The sequence below is a fragment of the Zonotrichia leucophrys genome, chromosome 1A, assembly GCF_028769735.1.
Source record: "Zonotrichia leucophrys gambelii isolate GWCS_2022_RI chromosome 1A, RI_Zleu_2.0, whole genome shotgun sequence".
Taxonomy (NCBI): Eukaryota; Metazoa; Chordata; class Aves; order Passeriformes; family Passerellidae; genus Zonotrichia; species Zonotrichia leucophrys.
In genome coordinates, this window is record NC_088170.1 from 38,240,573 (window position 1) to 38,259,759 (window position 19,187).

A 19,187-nucleotide genomic window follows, 5' to 3' on the forward strand; every position below is an offset into this window, starting at 1 on the left:
AAAAAATAAACACTTACAGGTAACTTGCAAATAGCATCAATATACACAGCCACTATTTTATTATTACAATGTCTGCTTCTGGGGGACAGTGTTTCAGGCAAGAGGACTTTAGCTGTACCTTCCTGTTACCTATTTATGTGCAAAGTAGAAAAGCTGCCTTTTCTAATCCAGCCATATTGGACATCAATGATTTTCTATTCAGCCACCTCATCCCTCCATTCCCCAAGGAGAGAAAAAGGGGGCATTATTTTACCAAGAATAGATGAAATGAATCTGTTTCTCCATTCCTCTTCTGGACACACCTTTCTCCTATTACTTGTTTGCAATGAAGAGAAACTTGCCCAACTCCCGATGCCCACCAGTAGCCAGTTTCCTGAACAGGTAGAAGGCATTTACCTTTGTAAACATAATCCCTTATGTTTGTGGAACTCAAAGCAGCATTTCACACCTCCAGCTGAGCAGTGGAGATGAAAATAGATCAGAACGCTCCCCTGTCACTGCTTTTCCTCCTCCCCTTTCTCTTCCGCACCCAGGAAGATTACATTTGGTTATTTTTGTTAGAAGGTGGGTGTTTTTTTGGTTCTTTGAGGACAATACTTAGCATTTAGTTCAAAGTAAACATTACAGAATTACCATAATCAGATTTATACTGCTGTTTGTTCTGCTTTCTAGATGAGAAAGAAAAAGCATATGCATCAGATGTTCCGCAGGCTTTAGAGCAGATGTGGCAGAAAACCAAGATAGCTCTGCATGTAAATGCCACAGGTGCACTTGCATCACTTCAGCTTCTTTCTCTGCAGAATCTCTGTACACACTTCACCTTGATTACTGGCAGAGATGGAGAGGGTGGCATAGGGCAACAGTGGAGAGATGTTCCTAAGGCCATGGGGAGCAAGGCAGGACAGAGAGGACCAGGGAGTGTCAGACAGACGGGTTTCAGGTACAGAAACCATGTTCTTGATATTTCAAACGCCAAATTCCAAGAGGCATGGGCTCATATGCACATCCCTGAGACGCACATCCAGAAAGAAGAAACAGGGACCAAGTGATTGAGAGGGGAGAAAGTAGCAGAGGTTCCCTGACAGCTGTGGGATTTACCCAATGAAGACCTCATCCCCCACCACTCTCCCAGAGACATTTTGGGAGAGTTGTAAGGCATATACACAAGCAGCATCTACTATCATTCGCTCTGTTCCTACGTTCTATTGGCAGGCGATGGCTTCTGTATGTTGTGGACAAGAAGAAGAGACACTGCATTTGAAGTGTGACTGGTAACACACTGAAATTAACTTGGGGAAGGACACAGGAAGCTACTCTGCCCTTCATCCCTGGAGCAGCAGCATAAAGTGGCCAGGTTCTTCATCTTACAGTCCCCTCTCTGGAACTACACACACACCACCACCTCCCATTCCTGATGGCAGGAAAAGACGCGTCTACTTCAAAGATGACACTACCAACACTGCCATTTAATGGCAGGGAGAAGTACACAGACTTTTTCTGATTTGGTGGTCTGGTGAAAGAAGCAGCAAGCTCAAAGTACTTCAATGTTGAAGCTTACCTAAAAGTACTGGAGACATGTGACCTGTAGCAACACTGGCATAACTATATAAAGAAGAGAAGATGGAAACAAGTATAAAGACTGAAGAGTATGAGTAACTGAATCTCTATCAACTTCTATCATTTAGGATCTGAGTGTCTAATGAATTGAATAATTAAGAAAATCAGAAAGGTTATCTCCCTCCACACAATCAAACAATGTAAAAAGAACTAGCGATCTTGCTGTGAAAACCTCATAATACTTCTATCATGCTTTTTTCTTTAAAGCACTTGATAAACATTACTAGTTGATCCTCACAAAACCCCTGTGAGGTAGGTAAGTATTATTAACAACCCCGCTTTACAGATGAAAAAACAAAGGCAAAGTAGTTAAATGACTTGCCCAAGGCAAGGAAAGAGTAATGGCCAATGTTAAAATTCAGGAGTTTCAGGCTTCCCAAACCTGTGCTCAAAACCACTAGTTCAAACATCTTTTTACAAAGGAGATAACGGATGGAAATAAAAGCCTATCAAGTTTAGAAGAAAAACTAAGATTTAAAAGGTTACATCAGAAGGGAAAATGTACCACGAGGTATTTTTGTGAATGAGTTTAAGCTTCTGATTTTTTTTTTGTTTTCTTTTTTTTAAAAGGCATTCTGACAGAGTGGAACCCTGATAAGATCACATCTGCAAGGCAGGTACAGATGCGAGAGTGATCATCAAGTCTATTACTTATTACAGTACTGTGAATGTCAACAAAAATAAAATTGCTGCATGAAAACACTGAATACAGGCAGGATAATATCTCAGTTTATGATATTACACCTAAGATAATGCCAGTACCATGGTTCACCATGGATAAAGGAAAAAGTCAAGTCAAAAGGTCCCTATTATAATGATGGAGAGAGCAGTGAGATCTGTATTTTTTTCTGAGGAGATTCTTCCTGGAAGCTCAGCAAGCTTCAAGGAATGCACATAATTCACAATGATTACATTTTGGAGATGTGAGGAAGTAAATCCTTTTTAATGACCATTATGATACTACCTTATAATAAAAACAGGATAGTTCCTTTCAAATACAGGGAACATATCAGTCTACTTTCCCTAAAATTTCACATACTGTCACCATTAGCACTAAGTCACTGGCAGCAACGCCAGACAACAAAACACCAGTAGCTGCTGACATTGAAAATACACAGTCCTCATAGCTGGGCTTTGATCAGCACTAGAAAGAAAGTACTGTCTCCACCATCCTGCCCACAGCTGCTCTGTCCCTGTATGAAGAGTACCAGAAACAGCAGCAAAGAAAACGTTAGGGGTAAGGAAGCGTGGATACCAAGGACTAGCCATATTCCATCTCTCCTGGAAGAGTACAAGGACTGCTGAAATGGAAAACGAGTAGTAAATCAAAAAAACCCAGTGCCTGTGGCAGTGGGTTTCCTGAGCTTAACAAGGGCCAGAGCACTGGAGGTGGTAGATATTCCCCAGGTAGACCTGGTGTCCCATTCACCCTTTAGGCCCTGGGTTAACACTGTGCGGCTGAATTCACCCTGTGCAAGGCTGAGAGCTGATTTTGTTTTGCAGCCAACATTGGTTATTCAAATCTCTGCCCAGTTAGCAATTGACCATCTTCTGACAAAAAAAAAGGTTCTTATCAATTCCTTCTTAATTCAAAGTTATCACTTCCCCACTTCCCCAAACTATAATGGATATGCCATGGACACAGAAACTCCTGAACAGTTTAGCAAAGTATCTTTGTCCCCTGCACCCCCTTTGCAGAATGCATAGTTTACAATTCACTTACAAAATAAAGAAGCAATGCTGACCACATATGGGACCTTTTTTTTTTTTTGAAAAAGAACAAACAACCTCTTCTTAAGTTCAGTATCAAAATTCACATTTGCATAATAATACATTTCAAGGCCATTAGAGAGGAATGAGAGCGAAGCAAAGAAAACTGCAGAGTCTCTCCTCTCTTTGTCTTCCTGAATAGAGCTGAGGGATCCCACTGGAGCTTCTTTTCAGGGTGGGAATTACAAAGCGCTACAACAACAGCTCTTGATCTTGTACACCTCATGTTTTGGGTGGGACGAAGAGGTGAATTATTCGGAAAAAAAAAACAAATGGAAGGAGACACTGCAGATTCCCATGTTTAGCTACAAACAGCTTTGAAGAAACAAAAAATTACTTCAGATTTTTTTCCTTTTAAACACTTCTACCTTACCATTTCAAAAACTTCTTTTTTTTCTTCTTGTGTAATACCCTGTTCATTTAAATGGCAACGTTAAGTGTGCTGGAAGTTGAAGGGTTGAAAAAAATTTCCTGTTTCACTTATCAGGACACGGGCAGAGAGGGTAAAAGTGTGCCTGCACCCACTATTTAACAGAAGCTACAAAACATCATCTTCTCTACATGTATAAATTTGTCTCAAACATCACTGTGTTCAAATTCTCCAGTGCTTACAAAAAAACAAAGCCACACACATTCACACTCATGCACACAAACATAAAGAGAAGCCACATAATACATATACAAACTCAACCTGCAATGCAGACAAGCCTAAAACTATCAACAGCTTCTGTGTGCATCACAGGACATCCCTTCACACCCCCCCAATCTCTACCACATATGAATACGTATTGTGCAGTGTAGAGACCAGCCAATGATGCTGCTTGTCAAAAGGGACCAGTGGGCTGCAATCTCAATGTCTGACCTCTTGAAAGAATAAATTGACCCTTGTCTCCCCTCCAGCCCAAGCGGTCTCCTCAATTAGACAGTCACTATACTCACAAAGGCACATTCATAAATACCACATTTAACTTACTGCTTGTAAAAACATAGGAGGAAACGTTAAGCGCTTATACCCCGACCCATTCCTACTGACCCAGCAAGAAGTATCACAATAACATATCACTTGGTGAGACCTTACTCCACCTTTAGAAGGTACATATTAAAGAAGTCTTCAAACACCTCTTTTAAATTTTTTTGCATAAATGAATGCTTTTTTTGTTTGTTTTTGGCTTACATATTTTGGAATACAGCACACTCACTATAAAGCTCTGTTGTAAGGCTACCCCCTAAAGTAAGGCTGTTCTACCTTGGCTTGCATTTTCACTTCATTTTGCTTCTTTTCCACATGTCCCCAACACAAAACAAAAAAACCCACACAGCGCCTTATATCGAAAGGGTAAGCCAGATCTGGCAGGGAGAGGGAGGGGAAAGAAAGCACATAATATCATAACCATGTCACTAAAATAGCTATCCTAACAAGCTGTGCAACCTCAACAAAAATTGATGAAGAAAATGATCACTTATGGTTGGTTGTGTTTCATCTGAAACAGGAGGAGCTTCCACCTTGTCTCAATTAATAAAAACAAACATTAAAAAATGAGGAAGTTAGTTCTGTGAAGGTAACACCACACACTAACAGCCAAAAAGAGGCATTTAGTGCTCAGGGAAACATTGCTCGCCGAACACGGCCTCCTTGTACTGCGCACTCCAGTCTCTTCCCCTCTGCCCATCACAGTCAAGAATGTTTGATGCTAAAAATACTTCAATACTTAACGCTGGCTGGCACAGTGCATTCTTCCCTTTTTTTTGTTCTTTCTCCCTGGAGTGCTCTGTATTACTTTACAGAAAGGCTGTCAGAATCAAGTCAAAAAACTCCCTTTCTCATTACAAAGTTTACAGGAACCCTAACACTGCTGAATGTCACCAGTCCCAACTATCACACAAACAGGGCAAAAATGGCTCTTTTGCAGAGGGCACTTGATTTGCTAGAAGCTTGCTAGGACTCTGGGAGACTTCTAGAGAAAAGCTTTCCTGCATAGCTTGATGAAAAGCAACGCATGGGCAAACTGTTGATGAAAACAAGATGTTGTCTGCTGCGCACTACAGATGAAACTGCATCTATTGAGGCCTGACAAGTTTTAAAAGTAGGCTCCAACCCACCAGGAGCTGTGGCGCTTTTTGTAGCACAGATGAAACCTTAAATCACTTTTCATACAAGGATCAGCAGCTACAGTTACTACATCACAAAGTTTAAGGTCACATAACACCACAAAATAGAGCACTATAATTTTAAACAGGACCCTGACTCAATTTTGACAGCAATGTAGACAGACCCTTAAAGTCTACTGCAGGCAAAGCTCTGCTTGGTGAGTCACCACAAAATGGACCTGTTTTCTATTATCTACTGCAAGGGAACTTTGGTAAAATTCAGCAACACTGGTATTTACAGTGATGGGACACTTATGCAGAACGTTGTGAAGGACATGGACTAGGCACGGCTGCTAAAAATCTCCAGTACGGCTCCTGTCATTTAGTCCAACCAACAGGTCTACTACAGCCTAACAGCTGCTTTGTGGTTTAGGTTTGGATGTGAATTCAGGACAACAGGGAGTACCAACTCTGTCTACATTGGGAAACTTCACATATTTCTCCCCATTACTGTTACCATCCTTCTGCCACAGGTGGAAGTCTAGTACTGGAGAGAAAGGGGAAGAAAGTTTGTGTTTTAGATATCTGTATTTTGATCACAGTGGGAATGACCATATGATCTAACAGTATCAGTTCCTAAAACTGCAAAGCAGTGGCAAATAAACAACAGAACTGAAATGACATTGTGTGCAAAATAAGTTTAGACAAAGCAACGGATTCTGTGTATGCTGCTTCAGATTCAGGACCAAAGTTGCACATCAACAGCATTTGTTTATTGGTTTTTTTAAAACTAATTTCAATGTAGTTGTCTTGGTATTACTTTCCTGCCCATAAAGCATGCATGCATATTTACAATTAAGAAAGCTGCTTCCGTTAAGGGAACTTTACATCTTTAGAAAAAAACCCCTACCTTCTACTCAATCAGGACTATTACCCTGAGATGTTAACCAGCCTCCACAAAACCTGCATTTCAATCCATTTGAGAACCTAGACACTAAGGTTACATGATTTACAGTGAAGGCATTATATGCAACACACACTGGAAACACAACAGGTCCTCATCTGCTATGTTAACCCTGATCCAGCTCATTTCATTGCCCAGGCTTTTCAAATTTGGGTACCTCAGATATACAAACAGTGCTCCTCTTAAAAGTCAATAGGAAAACAATATGCACAAACAAAATAAGAAACTTGAGAGCTACATCTTAATAATGAAGCAAAAAACCCAACCTAACCAAAATTTCCCCCCCAAAAACTATAGTATTATTTGGATGTACTATTAGGACACAGTGGAAGATGTGGCAGCATTTTTAAGAAGAAAAAAATAGGGCAAAAGTTCTAAGGAATAAATGCTTAGAAATTTCATGGTAAAAAAGAAAAAGAGGCCAACTTAGTATAAATTCTTAATTGTTATTTAATTTTTGAGGTGGCTATCCCACCCAGTTTTTTGAAAACAGCCTGTTTATATTGCAGAGGCAAAAACATACTTGGCTTAACATTCTTACTCATTATAAAAGCCACTTAATGTGAAGCACAATTAAAAAAAATATGTAAGAAAAACCTGACACCTTATGATTGTAAAAAAACCCCAAACCAACAAAAACCCCACTCTCAAGACTGCTAGGCAAATGTCCAGGTAGAAACGTAAAAACACTGGAAAAAGATGGCAAGTATTCCAAAGCAAGCGTCAGAAGTCTAAACACAGGTTTCTGAGCTGTTCCACACTTCGTTTTGCTTACTAGACTCTGTTGTCACTGCTAAGACAAAATCCTCAATTAGAGCAAAGAATTACCAAACAGATTAAAAGCTCTCAGCTTGATAGACACCGCAAGGTAGGGTAAGCAAAGTGGCGGGATTTTTATCTGGAAAGAGATGCCCTTAGTCTATTCCAAGCTGTGCTTTCCCCAGCCTCTTCTCCCTACCTTGCCAACATGTTTAAACAAGATGCTGCTAATGACTCCGTCCTGGGAACAGTTTTGTAAAATCCCAGAAATACCCTAACATCAACTCCTGCTGACTTTTCACTATTAGGAGCTCAAATGGCAGCAGAATTTTTACAAGATAAAGCAACGGGTGTCCCCAGCTGTTGAGTCTGGTTAGCACAACTCTAACCAGACACCACCTGCAATGGTTGAGAGCGCCCTAAGCCACACAGATCTGTCAACTGTAGCTGGAACACAGATTAATGTTACTTTGACAATGTAGGGAAACTGTCACTGAGGAGACAGTCACTAACACTTACAGGATGCACATTCAGGAAATGAGGAGCAGACTGCTGTACTACAATCGGTTTGGACCCAGCAGACCGCTGAAACTTACGGACTGTCAACCCTTCAGCAGTCAGTCACAATCCACTTCCAAGTGAATGTCAAGTCTGCCAGCCTTTTTGACTAAATGCTATGGTTTCCTCTCTTTTAGGACACTGCTGATTTGATAAAACACAGCTTCTGGCAAAGCACTCAAATTCTCTCATTAAAAAAAACCAATAAAATAAAATAAAATAGAATCCTAAACTTTCTAAGTAAACCCTCCTTCTACTGGCCCACAACAGGATTTTTGAAGCACATTATTATTACTACTGATGCATTATTTTCAATAGACTCACATGCACACGCAGCACAACATGAAAACACTGGGCAGCTGCTATGAGAAAGACAGAATTTGGCATCTGATTTCTTTTATTAACAATAATAACAACAACTTAACTACTATTAAGTAACTCATTGCACGACTTGCTCACACGGGCATGCTCTTCTTCCCTTAAGAATGGGCACATCTATTTCCATGAAGTGGCTACACTGCCTCACCTTGCCTCGTCTTCCCTCCCCTCCCCTACTGTAGGGCATGTGGGTGCATGTAACAAGGCACTAGCGCGGTTTTTGTGGTTTGAGCCGAGCCGTTTCAGGCCGAGTAAGCCCCTGACCCCTAGAGCTGGGAGGCAGAAGTTGGCCATCCCAACACCGAACTTTTAAGTTCAAGACTGTAAGCCCTGACAGCCAGCAGCAACAGGGTGAACAGAGGAGTTTAACAGCTATTTCCCTCATATAAAAAGAAACAGACAGACTGGGAGGTGGGGTGGGTGAAGAAAAGCAAGCAGCAAATCTCCAAGTGGGGAATAAACTGACCGAGTAGCTGAAAACAGGGAAGTTGATTTCCAATGTACATTTTTGTGGAGTTTTTCCATATTCTTTTTTTCTGTACTGAAAAAGGCAGGTTAATGGAACTACTTCATTACTGAGTAATCCGTCAGCACTGGTTTACTTTAGCACTGCTCAGAAGTGGTTCAAAGAAGCACCATTGTGTATTTCCTGCTAGTCGTCCTAACCGAGGATTCTTTCAGTTAAACTCTACTGCATTTTAATAAGGTTTATACTTTCACTCTGCTTCAAAAAGGTGCTTGGAAGAATATTTTTATTTAGTTTTCAATCGAGAGGGGATAGTAGGTTTCCATTCACACACTTCTCTTCTCCATGCAACTGCACACGTCTGCATGAGTAACAAAGCACAATAAATGATAACCCTTCTCCCACAAATTGTTTAAGATTGCAATGAATTCCTGTTGCTGATATTGAGAAGCTTTCTTAATGTATCTTAATTTAGAAAGTCTTTAAAATTCTTGATCCCTCGCTTGACAGTAACATTTGGAGATTTTTTCTTTTTTTCTTTTTCTTTTTATTTTTTTTTTTAGCATTTTTATTTTAAAGTAAAAACTTTCAAACATTTTGAAGATTCAGGAACTTGTAAAAGTTTATCAACAAGAAACAGCCATCTATCTAGGATAAGGTTAAATAAACCATCTTCAAAAAACTGGCTTCCTACCCTAGAATTCCTGAGAATGCTTGCAAATTTAAAGCAGGAAAATAAAATGATAAAATAAAAACAAAAACACTGTTAAATGCTCCCAGAGTTAGTCTTCATCTAAAATATATATATGCACTTTTTGGTCTTTTTTTTTTTTTGTACATTTTAATTTTTTCCCTTTAAGCTTACAATGGAAGAACAATTTAGCTTTTCTTTTTAAATATTTCAAATCCCTCATTATGTCTTGTAAACAAGAGGGGCTCTAGCACCCGGCTTTCACCGTAGTATCGCAATGAAGTCAACTAGCCCAAAGTGCAGGAAAAGGGACCTTAGGGCAGGTTGGGAGAGAGAAGTGAGGGTGGAACACAGCAATGAACCAGCATGTATAGCAGATCATGTGACAGAACAGATACTGGCTTGCTCAGGCCAAAGGTGCTTCACTAGGAAGTACTGCTGGCATGGGACTTTTAAGAACCTGCTCTGCGTGTCCGAGCGTGCTTCGTCTTTGAGCAGAAACAAAGCTGTACAGATGCCTGAACACAAGGGTTACTAGCCAGCTAGCAGGAGCTGAAAGAGAGCATTTTGTTTCTTTGTGCATGGATAGATGGAGGAGACATGATAGGAAAGTATTTTCCAAAGGGGCTAGAATATGCTGCATACTCCAGTTTACTAAACAAATACAAACCTACTCATACTTTTTTATCACATAACGCTTTGCATACAAATCTACAGGCATGTGTATATGCAGCATTTCCCTCAGTCAGTCTTCATTGTGACATTGGGGCTTACATAGAAAGGGCAAATAAAATTAAACAGCCATGTAATTCCCTAGCCCTTCCCTCCCACCCCCAGCACACAGGCATACACACACACACAAACACACGCGCGCGCACCAACCTCTCCCCATGACTTGCATCTGTTTTTGCTTCTGCCCACCAAACCCATGAGTTAAATGCATTAGACATGGTCACATCCTTCAATGAAAAGGCTGAAGAAACAGACTCCCCTATATGCCCCCCTCGGCCAGGTGATAAAGCACTGCTCCCTCTGAGGGCTGGAATGGACAGGTATGTGCTGGTACAGAAGGTCGGCCCTTTGTCAGACAGTGTAACAGCTGGACAATGCTGCATGGAAGTCCTAGCACTTATGGAAAAAGTACCGGCATATCTCTTCCCTCTTCCCCCGGCCCCATCCCCACAGAAAGCTTCTTGCTTTGTGTCAGGGGATGTTCCTTCAAGTCTGCTACAACTCTTTTCACAACAACAGGTCTTAAAAGTTTTGTTCCCAGCGCACACATGCACGCACACACTGGCTATCACTGTGGATTATAGGTCACCCCTATCCTGCCCAGAGTATTACTACACTGATGCTAAAAAAACCCCAAACCTTTCCTTAAATACAGAAATTAAAAAGCAACAGTACAGAAAAAAGTAAAAACAAAAAACAAAAAGGTGCAATACTTCTTTTAAAAAAAAAGTCTTTGCTAGTTATATACCTCCCTAAGCAAAACCACGTACACAGGAAAAAACACAACACAGAGAAACAAAAGGAAACCTTTGAAGTACACACTGGTTTAAGAACATTCGTAAGTAAACGTTTCTGTCAGTGATGGTCTGGCGCTGTAATGACACCAAGGCCTGGCACAGGTAACGCTCACCATGAAGGACGCAGGAAGGAGTTGGCTGCATGTGCTTTCAGGAGATGAGGCAGGCTGGCTGGCACTTTGCTGACACCATTTAGCTTTTTGTCAGTTTTAATAGAAGCAGTAAATCAACTAAAAGGCTAATTTGGTTGGGCTGGATTTTCAAGCTTTTGATGGATTCCTCCAGAATGAGTACAGGTGCTTATTTAAGTTTGGGGGAGAAAAGAAACACACTTTTTTAAAAGGTACTGAAGCTTGCAAGAGACTGAAAAAGAACATTTGTCTATATGCACAAAAAATGGCAATGTCTTCCTTCCTTCTCTTTTCCCCTTGTCGGAAGAAATAAATGGCTTGCATTACATAACAAACACTCCAGGGTTCATTCAGTACAAAAACCCCACCAGCAGACATAAATAAAGATACTGTTTACTCAAAGACAACATTGTTTCCCCTCTCACCAAATCCTCTGGATATGGCAGTGTTCTGCTCTACCACAGGGTTAGAACAAGGGCTAGGAACCAACTATCCACTCTGTATGATCTGCAGATTTGAGATAGCACCCTGCTAAACGAATTTAAAAAAACCTACTGACAAATTTTAATCCAGCCCAACTGGATTCTGCTTCAGCCACAGGGACTCCACCATGCCTGTCTTGCTTTCAGAATCAAGACATGCAGATGGCCAGCCAGCCCGTAGACCATCAGCAATGCAGCGTTTCAAGATTATATATATAGAGAAAAAAATGCACACACACAAACATGTGCACACGCACTCACACAGAAACAAGCACACGTGGGCAGTTACATGTGCCAGAACACACTGGTACTTATCAACCAGCCAATCACAAAGTGTTGGTTTTTTTGTTTTGTTTGTTTTTTCTGTTTTGTTTTTTTTTTTTTTTTTTTGTGGGTTTTTAATTTTTAAATTTTTTTTCTAGGTTTTTTTTTTGTCTTTATTTTTGTTTTTAAAGTGAGGCTCCGTCAAGTCTTTCCCTCCCCCCCTTATTCTTTTGAACCCCTCCCCAACCCCAACCCAACATGGTAGACCTAAGGACGGAAACACACCCAGTGCAAACAAAGTTAAAAAGCTATTTTTTCAGTATATATGTTTCTTAGCAACAACTTCCGTATAACATGAAAAAGTGAAAAACTAGAAACTAATTTTTTTAATTTTTTCTGTTTAAATTTAAATGGTATGTGTACTTGCTTCACATTGTCTTTCTAAGTTGGCGTTCACGATTCAAGTATTTCAAGAGTGATATGTTCTCTTTTTGGATTCATATTCCAAACGAAAAAACTGAAGTTATATAAGGGAGGCAACTATGTGCTCAGACAGTCTGTCAATGACCCACCTTTTTTTCTTTCTCCGTTTTCTTTTTTCCTTTTATAAATGTATTTATTGCAAGTTGAAAAAAACGAAAAGGTCAAGTTAGTGCTGCTGCTGTTCCAAAAAAGGTCACGAGGTCAGAGTTGAAAGTTCTAAGTTCAGATTGAATCCGACCCTCCTCCCAGAAGGTCTCCAGGTAGTAAGGGAGCAGGGCTGCCCATTCGGTGTGGATCCTCTACGCTCGGGACCCCCCACAAGCTTGAAGAATAGTTTGGGGGCCCCCACAATGAAGCGCCAGTGAGATCACCCCCACTGCTGCCGCCGCCGCCACCACTGCTCCACTGCCCAAGCCCTGTTGACCCACCAAAGAGATTCAAAGCAGGTCCAACTGGATCTGTCTGGTTCTGTCCTGTCTCCAGGGATTGCCAGCCCGCTGCGGGTGCACTCGGGGTTGCTGCAGGTGTAGGGGGCTGAGCTTGTGCCAAAAAGCGACTAACCTCTTCATCTGTGGCAAACTCAGCCAGGATGGTAGTGTTTCCCAACACACACCTACACGGCAAGGGACACATAGGAAAAAAACCAGTTAGAGCCAAAAGGGCAAGGGATTCAGACAGCACAGGAACAACACTAAGAGGTGTCCAAACCAAAGGAGGCATCAGCTACATTGCTACAATGGAGCGGACATGGAAAACTTTAGCTGTTTTTGACAGTGAAATTCACTCAAAACAAAAGAACTTCCATTTTATATGGGGAAAAAACAAAAAACACCCCAACCCCCTTGCCCCCACATTCAGTTGTCTCTGAACGAAATCTTAATAAATTTAAACGAAGGTTCTGAACGTTAACACCAAGAGCAATAGAAGTGCCTATACCATGAAGGTAAATGCACATATGCCACCTTTTAAACAAAACAGATGAAGAACAGGTTAAAAGCCTTTGGAATTCAGGAGGTTAGTAAAATTCAAAAATTTTCACTGAGTTTAGGGGCTTACACCACCGACCCCACGCCCTCAAAGATTTTTGTCTCAAAACCTTGCTTACATGTGCAGTGCAGTCTGGGCCTTGGCCGCCTCCTGTTTGGTGTTGTATCGGATGAGGGCGGTGCCCTGGGTCAGGTTCAGATGGAATGTCAGCAGTGGGCCATGCTGCATGCAGATCGTCCTCAAGGTTGACCCATCAATCTGAGGAAGAACAGCCAGGATGAAACAGATGTTTGTAATTATTTCTCCAAGCATATTTTATTCCTGACTTCGTCACAGTAATTGAAAAATATGCTGCTCTCAGAAAGAAAAACAGATGAAAGCAGTGGGAAGAAAGCATAGGTGACAGAAGTTGATTTTCAAACAGGAACTGGTATATCTTGACTTCTCACCATTACATTGATTTTGCTTCAGTATGGAATAATTTAAATTATCTTTCCTGTTCATTTACAGCTTGAGTCCAGTCTTCCCTCTTTCACTGAGTTTCTTACACTGTCACTATCTTTACGTCGACAGTCTTTCTAGTAATTATACACAACTTGTACTTCTCACCATCTTCAGTCATCAGAATTTCTACTAAAGGAACCAGAATGCCTTAGTCTTCAGCCCTCTGATTTCAATAGAATGTATATAAACTACTTGTTAAAAGGTTTTTGCAAAACTGGAAATATCTCTACAATGAAATTTTTTAAAATTTATTTTGATTCTTCTTTGTCTTTGTGGTTTATGAAACAGTGACAGAAAGAGTCAGTGATTTTGCTGCCAAACCCACCAATGTTCATTCCATCTGAACTAATGTTTTCACAGTAGTTGCTGCCTACATTCCTTCTGCAGCAGTAACAGCTTGTTACTTACCTCCAGTAACAGCTGCTCTCCCAGGTGTCCTGTACAGACAGATCCCATTCCTGGTGTGCCACAGGGACATGGGCATATGAATGGGATCCGTATGTGCAACTACTTAAGGAAGTGCTACTTTCTTCCTTCTTTCCCCCCTATTTTATAATACAGCTTCAAATGAGGGAGAAGGAAGTTGTGTGGTGGTATGGTCAAGGTTAAAGCAGAGAACCTTGAAATGAACATCTTGTTCTTTCCAAGCCTAACCATTCTATGAGTCTATGAATCCATCTGAACCTTTACACTTCTCTCTCTAGTGTACTGATCCACAATAAAGAGAGAATCCATAATGACACAGTTATGATCTGTTTCTCTTTCCTACTAACTTAAATGCCTCCAAAATATATTCTTCTTCCACTAAATAATTCCTAAAGCAGCATTGAAGTATTTTACACAAGCCACACTTAGAACTGTGCTTTTTCTTCACATCAAGGTAAAGAGTCTTTTTTACAGAAGGAGCACAGCTCGCCATTTTGGGTGATCTGCTGGAGACCTCAGCTTTTCCTTTCAACATCAACCTTTTTTTGCAGACTGTAGAAACACGGTAAATTATCTGGCTGAAGAAGGGACTCTCTGTCTAGACCTCAGGATACTGCTGATAGTCATATAAGCTGTACCTAGGCCTTGAATGCTAATTGTGAATGCTGAAACCAAGATCTCCACAGAATTCATTCAGAATGGCAGCAAGCTCTGAGAATACTTGCAGAAATAACCTAACTAGACTGGTTTTGGCAGAAGCGCTGGAAAAATTCTGTGGTTTCACTATGGAAACACTAAAGCAAAAACTGGCAGTTACATTAAATTTCTTATTGACAACATCCCAAAGAACAGCTATAAACCATTTCATATTATAGTCATGAAATTCACCCTCACTTCTAAGAAAAATCTTTCTGTTCAATTATTCTTTCTAACTCTTAAGTAAAGAAATGTTTTAACAGTCACATAGCAAAACCTGAACATCACAAAATTAGCTGAAGAGATTACAATAGAAAAACCAGTCAGACTGCAGCTTGGTTTAGTAGAAATATGTTACATATGTTGACAAATCTGATTTTGTCAGATTTTATTCAAAAAGAAACGACTGAATAATTCACAAATCTTTGCTAAAGCAAACAAGTCCCCAGAAACAACCACAGAAAATACCTGTGGAGTGAGATTGTGAAGAACCAGCCAGTAGCTAGGACGAACTGAGCCACCATCACTCCAAGTAGATGCTGCAAATTATAAGACAGAGTAATCAAGACAGATTTGATACAAAGAAAAATCATCTTTCTTTACAGTTAGGTCTTTCAGAAAAAATTAGCATTACCAGCCTTGTTTAAAACATGAAAGTCTAATCTTCAGTCCTGAAAACAAAATCACATCTTTGCTCGCAGTTCACATCAAGATTAATTTTACCAGAGTTTATCCTTGAGGAGTTTCTCACACACAGCAAGGATCTAGTCCTGAAAGGCCCTAAGTAGCAGGTATTCTCTTCTGGCACTTCTCAGCCCTTCCTCACACATTCCCTGCAGCAGGACTTGGGATTCCAGCCCCCACCACCCCAATTACTGACAGCAAATTTCCATTTCAAGAAGGAACTCTCTTTTTTCCTATTACCAGACAACTGCAACTTTCTTTCCCCCACACCACTGGTGCTGTGAAACACACATTGCTCAGGTCTGATCAGTGGCACTGCAGTTGATTTGTTCTCACCAGAGCCAAGCCTTGAGTCCTGTGCCCCCCAGCCCCTGACCGATCGGGGTGCTGTGCTGTTCCATGGAGATGATGGTTTGGGGTTGGTCAGGCCAGGAGGTGGGCGGGGCAGCCCTGTAGTGTTCCTTGAGGAAATATGGTTTTTCCACATCTTGTTGGAGAGATGAGTGGGATTGTGTCCTATGGGATCTGGGGACCACGTTGATTTGTAATCACTGAATTTTGCTAGAAAATTAAAGAAATTGTATATATTAGAGAAACTTGTGAGATTAAGTACCTGTCCTATCACACTAAGTCTTTTGACTGCATTTTTATTGGAGACAAGCGTGAAACACAGGATCATACAACAGGTAATTTATCATACCAAAACCATACTTACACGTAGCCCATGCTACGTGTAAGTAAATATTTGCTTATTTTACACATGCTGATTTAAAAAAAGTAATATAGCAGGATCATTTATGATAATGTAGCTGATTGCAGAATATTACATCATTAATTGGATGAACTGCATTTTTTATGTCCACACTACATTCAATCTGAGAATTTCTTAAAATTTTGGCACTACCGACCTTTAATGAAATGGAACTTTCTTCATGCAAAAAAAAAAACCCTGCACAGCACTGAAAGGTGTATTCACCATTCTTGGTCTACTAAGCTAATGTTGCCTCCTAGAGATGTCCTCCCTACAAGACCAAAGCTTTCTTGAGAGCCACAAAGCTGGCACAATGTTGACACAGCAGTAATGCATAAAGAAGGCTGCTTAGCTGTGCGACGGCTGGACTTCTCAACAATCTTGATAGTGCTTTTTTTTTTACTAGAAGGCAGGTGCCTGTTAGAAGATTTATAGTGGATATCCTAAACACATTTCAAGAACTCTTCATAAAGAAGCACAATAAAAGAGAAAAATAAAAACACTCCCCAAAACACCACTATTGGTCATGAATATTTGCGAGCTCTGCCTAAACCAGTTTTTAAAATAAGGCGGACTTCAAATTCTCCCAACTCTTCCGACACCAAGGGACATTTCAAAAGTCATAATTCCTTGAAAATTCCTCATTGTTCTGCACTGAGAACCAGCCAACACAGACATGGGGTGGGGAAAGGCTGTGTCAAACAATATCTTAACCATAATGTGTGCAAATACGCTCATTTAACTTCAGTCACCAGCAGACAGTGGTGAATGTAATTTGAAATTAGGTGAAATAACACAGATTTATGATATGCCAGGGCAGCATGAAATAACCCATCTGGAAACCAAGATAATAAAGCTTTCAGCATGTATAAGCATGCTTCAATTTACAGCTAGATCTCTGTATTTCCATGACACAGCGATGGTCAGTACCACCTTTGGTGGTCAAGCACTAACCTTTGAAAGTCCTTAAAAACCTGCTTTCACTGACTCTGCTTTACAGATAGGTGAATTCTAAATAGATGATTGGCTCTCTGACTGTAAAACACTTGTGTCCAGCAGACAGAAAGAAATTGGTATGTGGCAGTGGTCTCATTTCCTCAATTCGACCACAACTTCAGTATTTTTACCTCTTCAGTCTTTCTTATGTGCTAGACAAAAATTAAGCAAAGGCAAGACGTTGCTACATGCCACTCCTTTCCACAGGCTGTAACAGAGGAACCTTCTGTGTCACTAGAACGCTGCACAGAGTGCTTCAAACCAAAGTCAGCTCACAAATCGGTGGCAAGAATTCAGTTTTTCTTAAGGACTAAAGAGCACTTTCAACATATTTGGTGAAGATGCTGAGGTAACTCCTGAACACAGCTTTCATTCAGTATGATGAAAAAAACCTGAAGTTCGAGCCAGATGTAGCTCTCAGCTCTGTTCATCACCCCTGTTATTTATACATAACTCTTCATTTTTAAGTAATTGTCAAGACAATGATGTCTTCAAGAAAAAATTCTGACATTTGCAAGAAGCTTAAAATCCAAATGGTTCATCTGGAGCAAGTATTTCCAGCACTTTACTGCAAAGTGTGTGCAGAAACAGTTTTTTTTACCAGAAAACTGTAGAGACCTTCTTATGAAGCATCTGAGACATATATTAAAGTTTATATATACAGGCCAACCATTAAAAGCAAGAGGACCAAATGTCTTCTCTGTCTGGATTTCAGGGAATGATGAGTGCTATAAAAGACAAGGCAAAAACATCTTCACGCACTCTCATGTCCTAAAGTTAAAGTAAATAAAATCACTCACCTTTACTAACACATACATAAGCAGGTAATATTTTAAAAGCTTGACTTGTCAACAGATTGTACATGTACTGTTTTTATCTTTCCTTTTGCATCTGCTGTTTCCCACTACTCATTCTTTAACTTGCATAATATGCTGGTTTTGGCTGGGGTAGAGTCAATTATCTTCACAGTACTTAGTATGGGGCTGTGTTTTGGAGTTGTGCTGGGAATGATGTCTTAGGTTTTAGCTTTTATATTTTTCAGATTCTGTACTGCTTTAATGTGTAGTTCTGAGCTTCATATTAAGGGATGCTAAGTTCTCTTCACAGAGTAACTAGAAAAAAACAATATCTTTCCTAGCTTGAGACCAAAGACAATTGACCCAAATTTCAGGCCAAGAGCATAAACAACACGGACTGAAGAGAGAAGAACAAGAAGGATGGGACTTCACAACCTAAAGCTATAATTGGACAATTAACTCCAACATGCAAATGGACCAGAACTCATTTAAGTGTGAGACCTCGTGACTGGTCATCCATTTTTGTGACCATTTTGGGTTCATCTTGGGTGTAACCCTGGCTGGGCTCTTGTACTGCCCACGGTGTAGCCACTGAAGCCTTTTAATAAATACCTACTTTATTCTTTAACTCTGCCTAGCCTCTGTTTTAGGTCAGCCTTCACAAGGTATCACGAACAGCATGGATAAATACAGATGATTTAGTTATGCTGCTGAGGAGTGCTTACACAGCATCAAGGCTTCTTCTGTTCCTCACATCCTCCCACCAGCAGAAGGGATGAGGGTGCACAAGAAGTTGTGAGGAAATGCAGCCAGGACAGCTGACCCCAGCTGTGCAAAGGGATATTCCATACTGTATGGAGTAATGCTCAGCACATAAAGGGTGGGGGGAAGAGGAAGGAGGGGGTTCTATTTAGTGTTTGACTTCCCCAGTCACTGTTACACACAATGGACTAAATACTCCCAGTGGAACAACAATGAACTAGTGCTAAATGAAAAATGCTTTGTCTGGTTAAGTTTCAAAGCCTGCATACCTGAAGTGCTATGAACGTTGGTGAAGGAATTGTCAGAGGCACTGTAGGGCCAGGCACCAGGTGAAGGCAGCGAGGTGTTGAGGGAAGAATTAGACCCTATCAAAGAGAAAAGGAGAGAAAGAGGAGACCAAATTC

General features: G+C 40.6%; 1 protein-coding gene across 5 annotated transcripts in view; it reads right to left on the minus strand.

Annotated features, from left to right (window-relative positions):
* Positions 1 to 12,068: 12,068 nt before the first annotated feature.
* The window catches only part of TNRC6B (trinucleotide repeat containing adaptor 6B), a 120,405-nt gene continuing 113,286 nt past the window's right edge, over positions 12,069 to 19,187 (minus strand). For all 5 annotated transcript variants that reach the window (XM_064702355.1, XM_064702359.1, XM_064702357.1 and 2 more), the window contains 5 exons: positions 19,053 to 19,148; positions 15,814 to 16,038; positions 15,262 to 15,332; positions 13,286 to 13,425; positions 12,069 to 12,793 (listed from right to left, as the gene is read on the minus strand). In XM_064702355.1, coding sequence (XP_064558425.1) covers positions 12,403 to 12,793; positions 13,286 to 13,425; positions 15,262 to 15,332; positions 15,814 to 16,038; positions 19,053 to 19,148 — 923 coding nt within the window. In that variant the 3' untranslated portion in view covers positions 12,069 to 12,402. The remainder of the gene's footprint in view (positions 12,794 to 13,285; positions 13,426 to 15,261; positions 15,333 to 15,813; positions 16,039 to 19,052; positions 19,149 to 19,187) is intronic.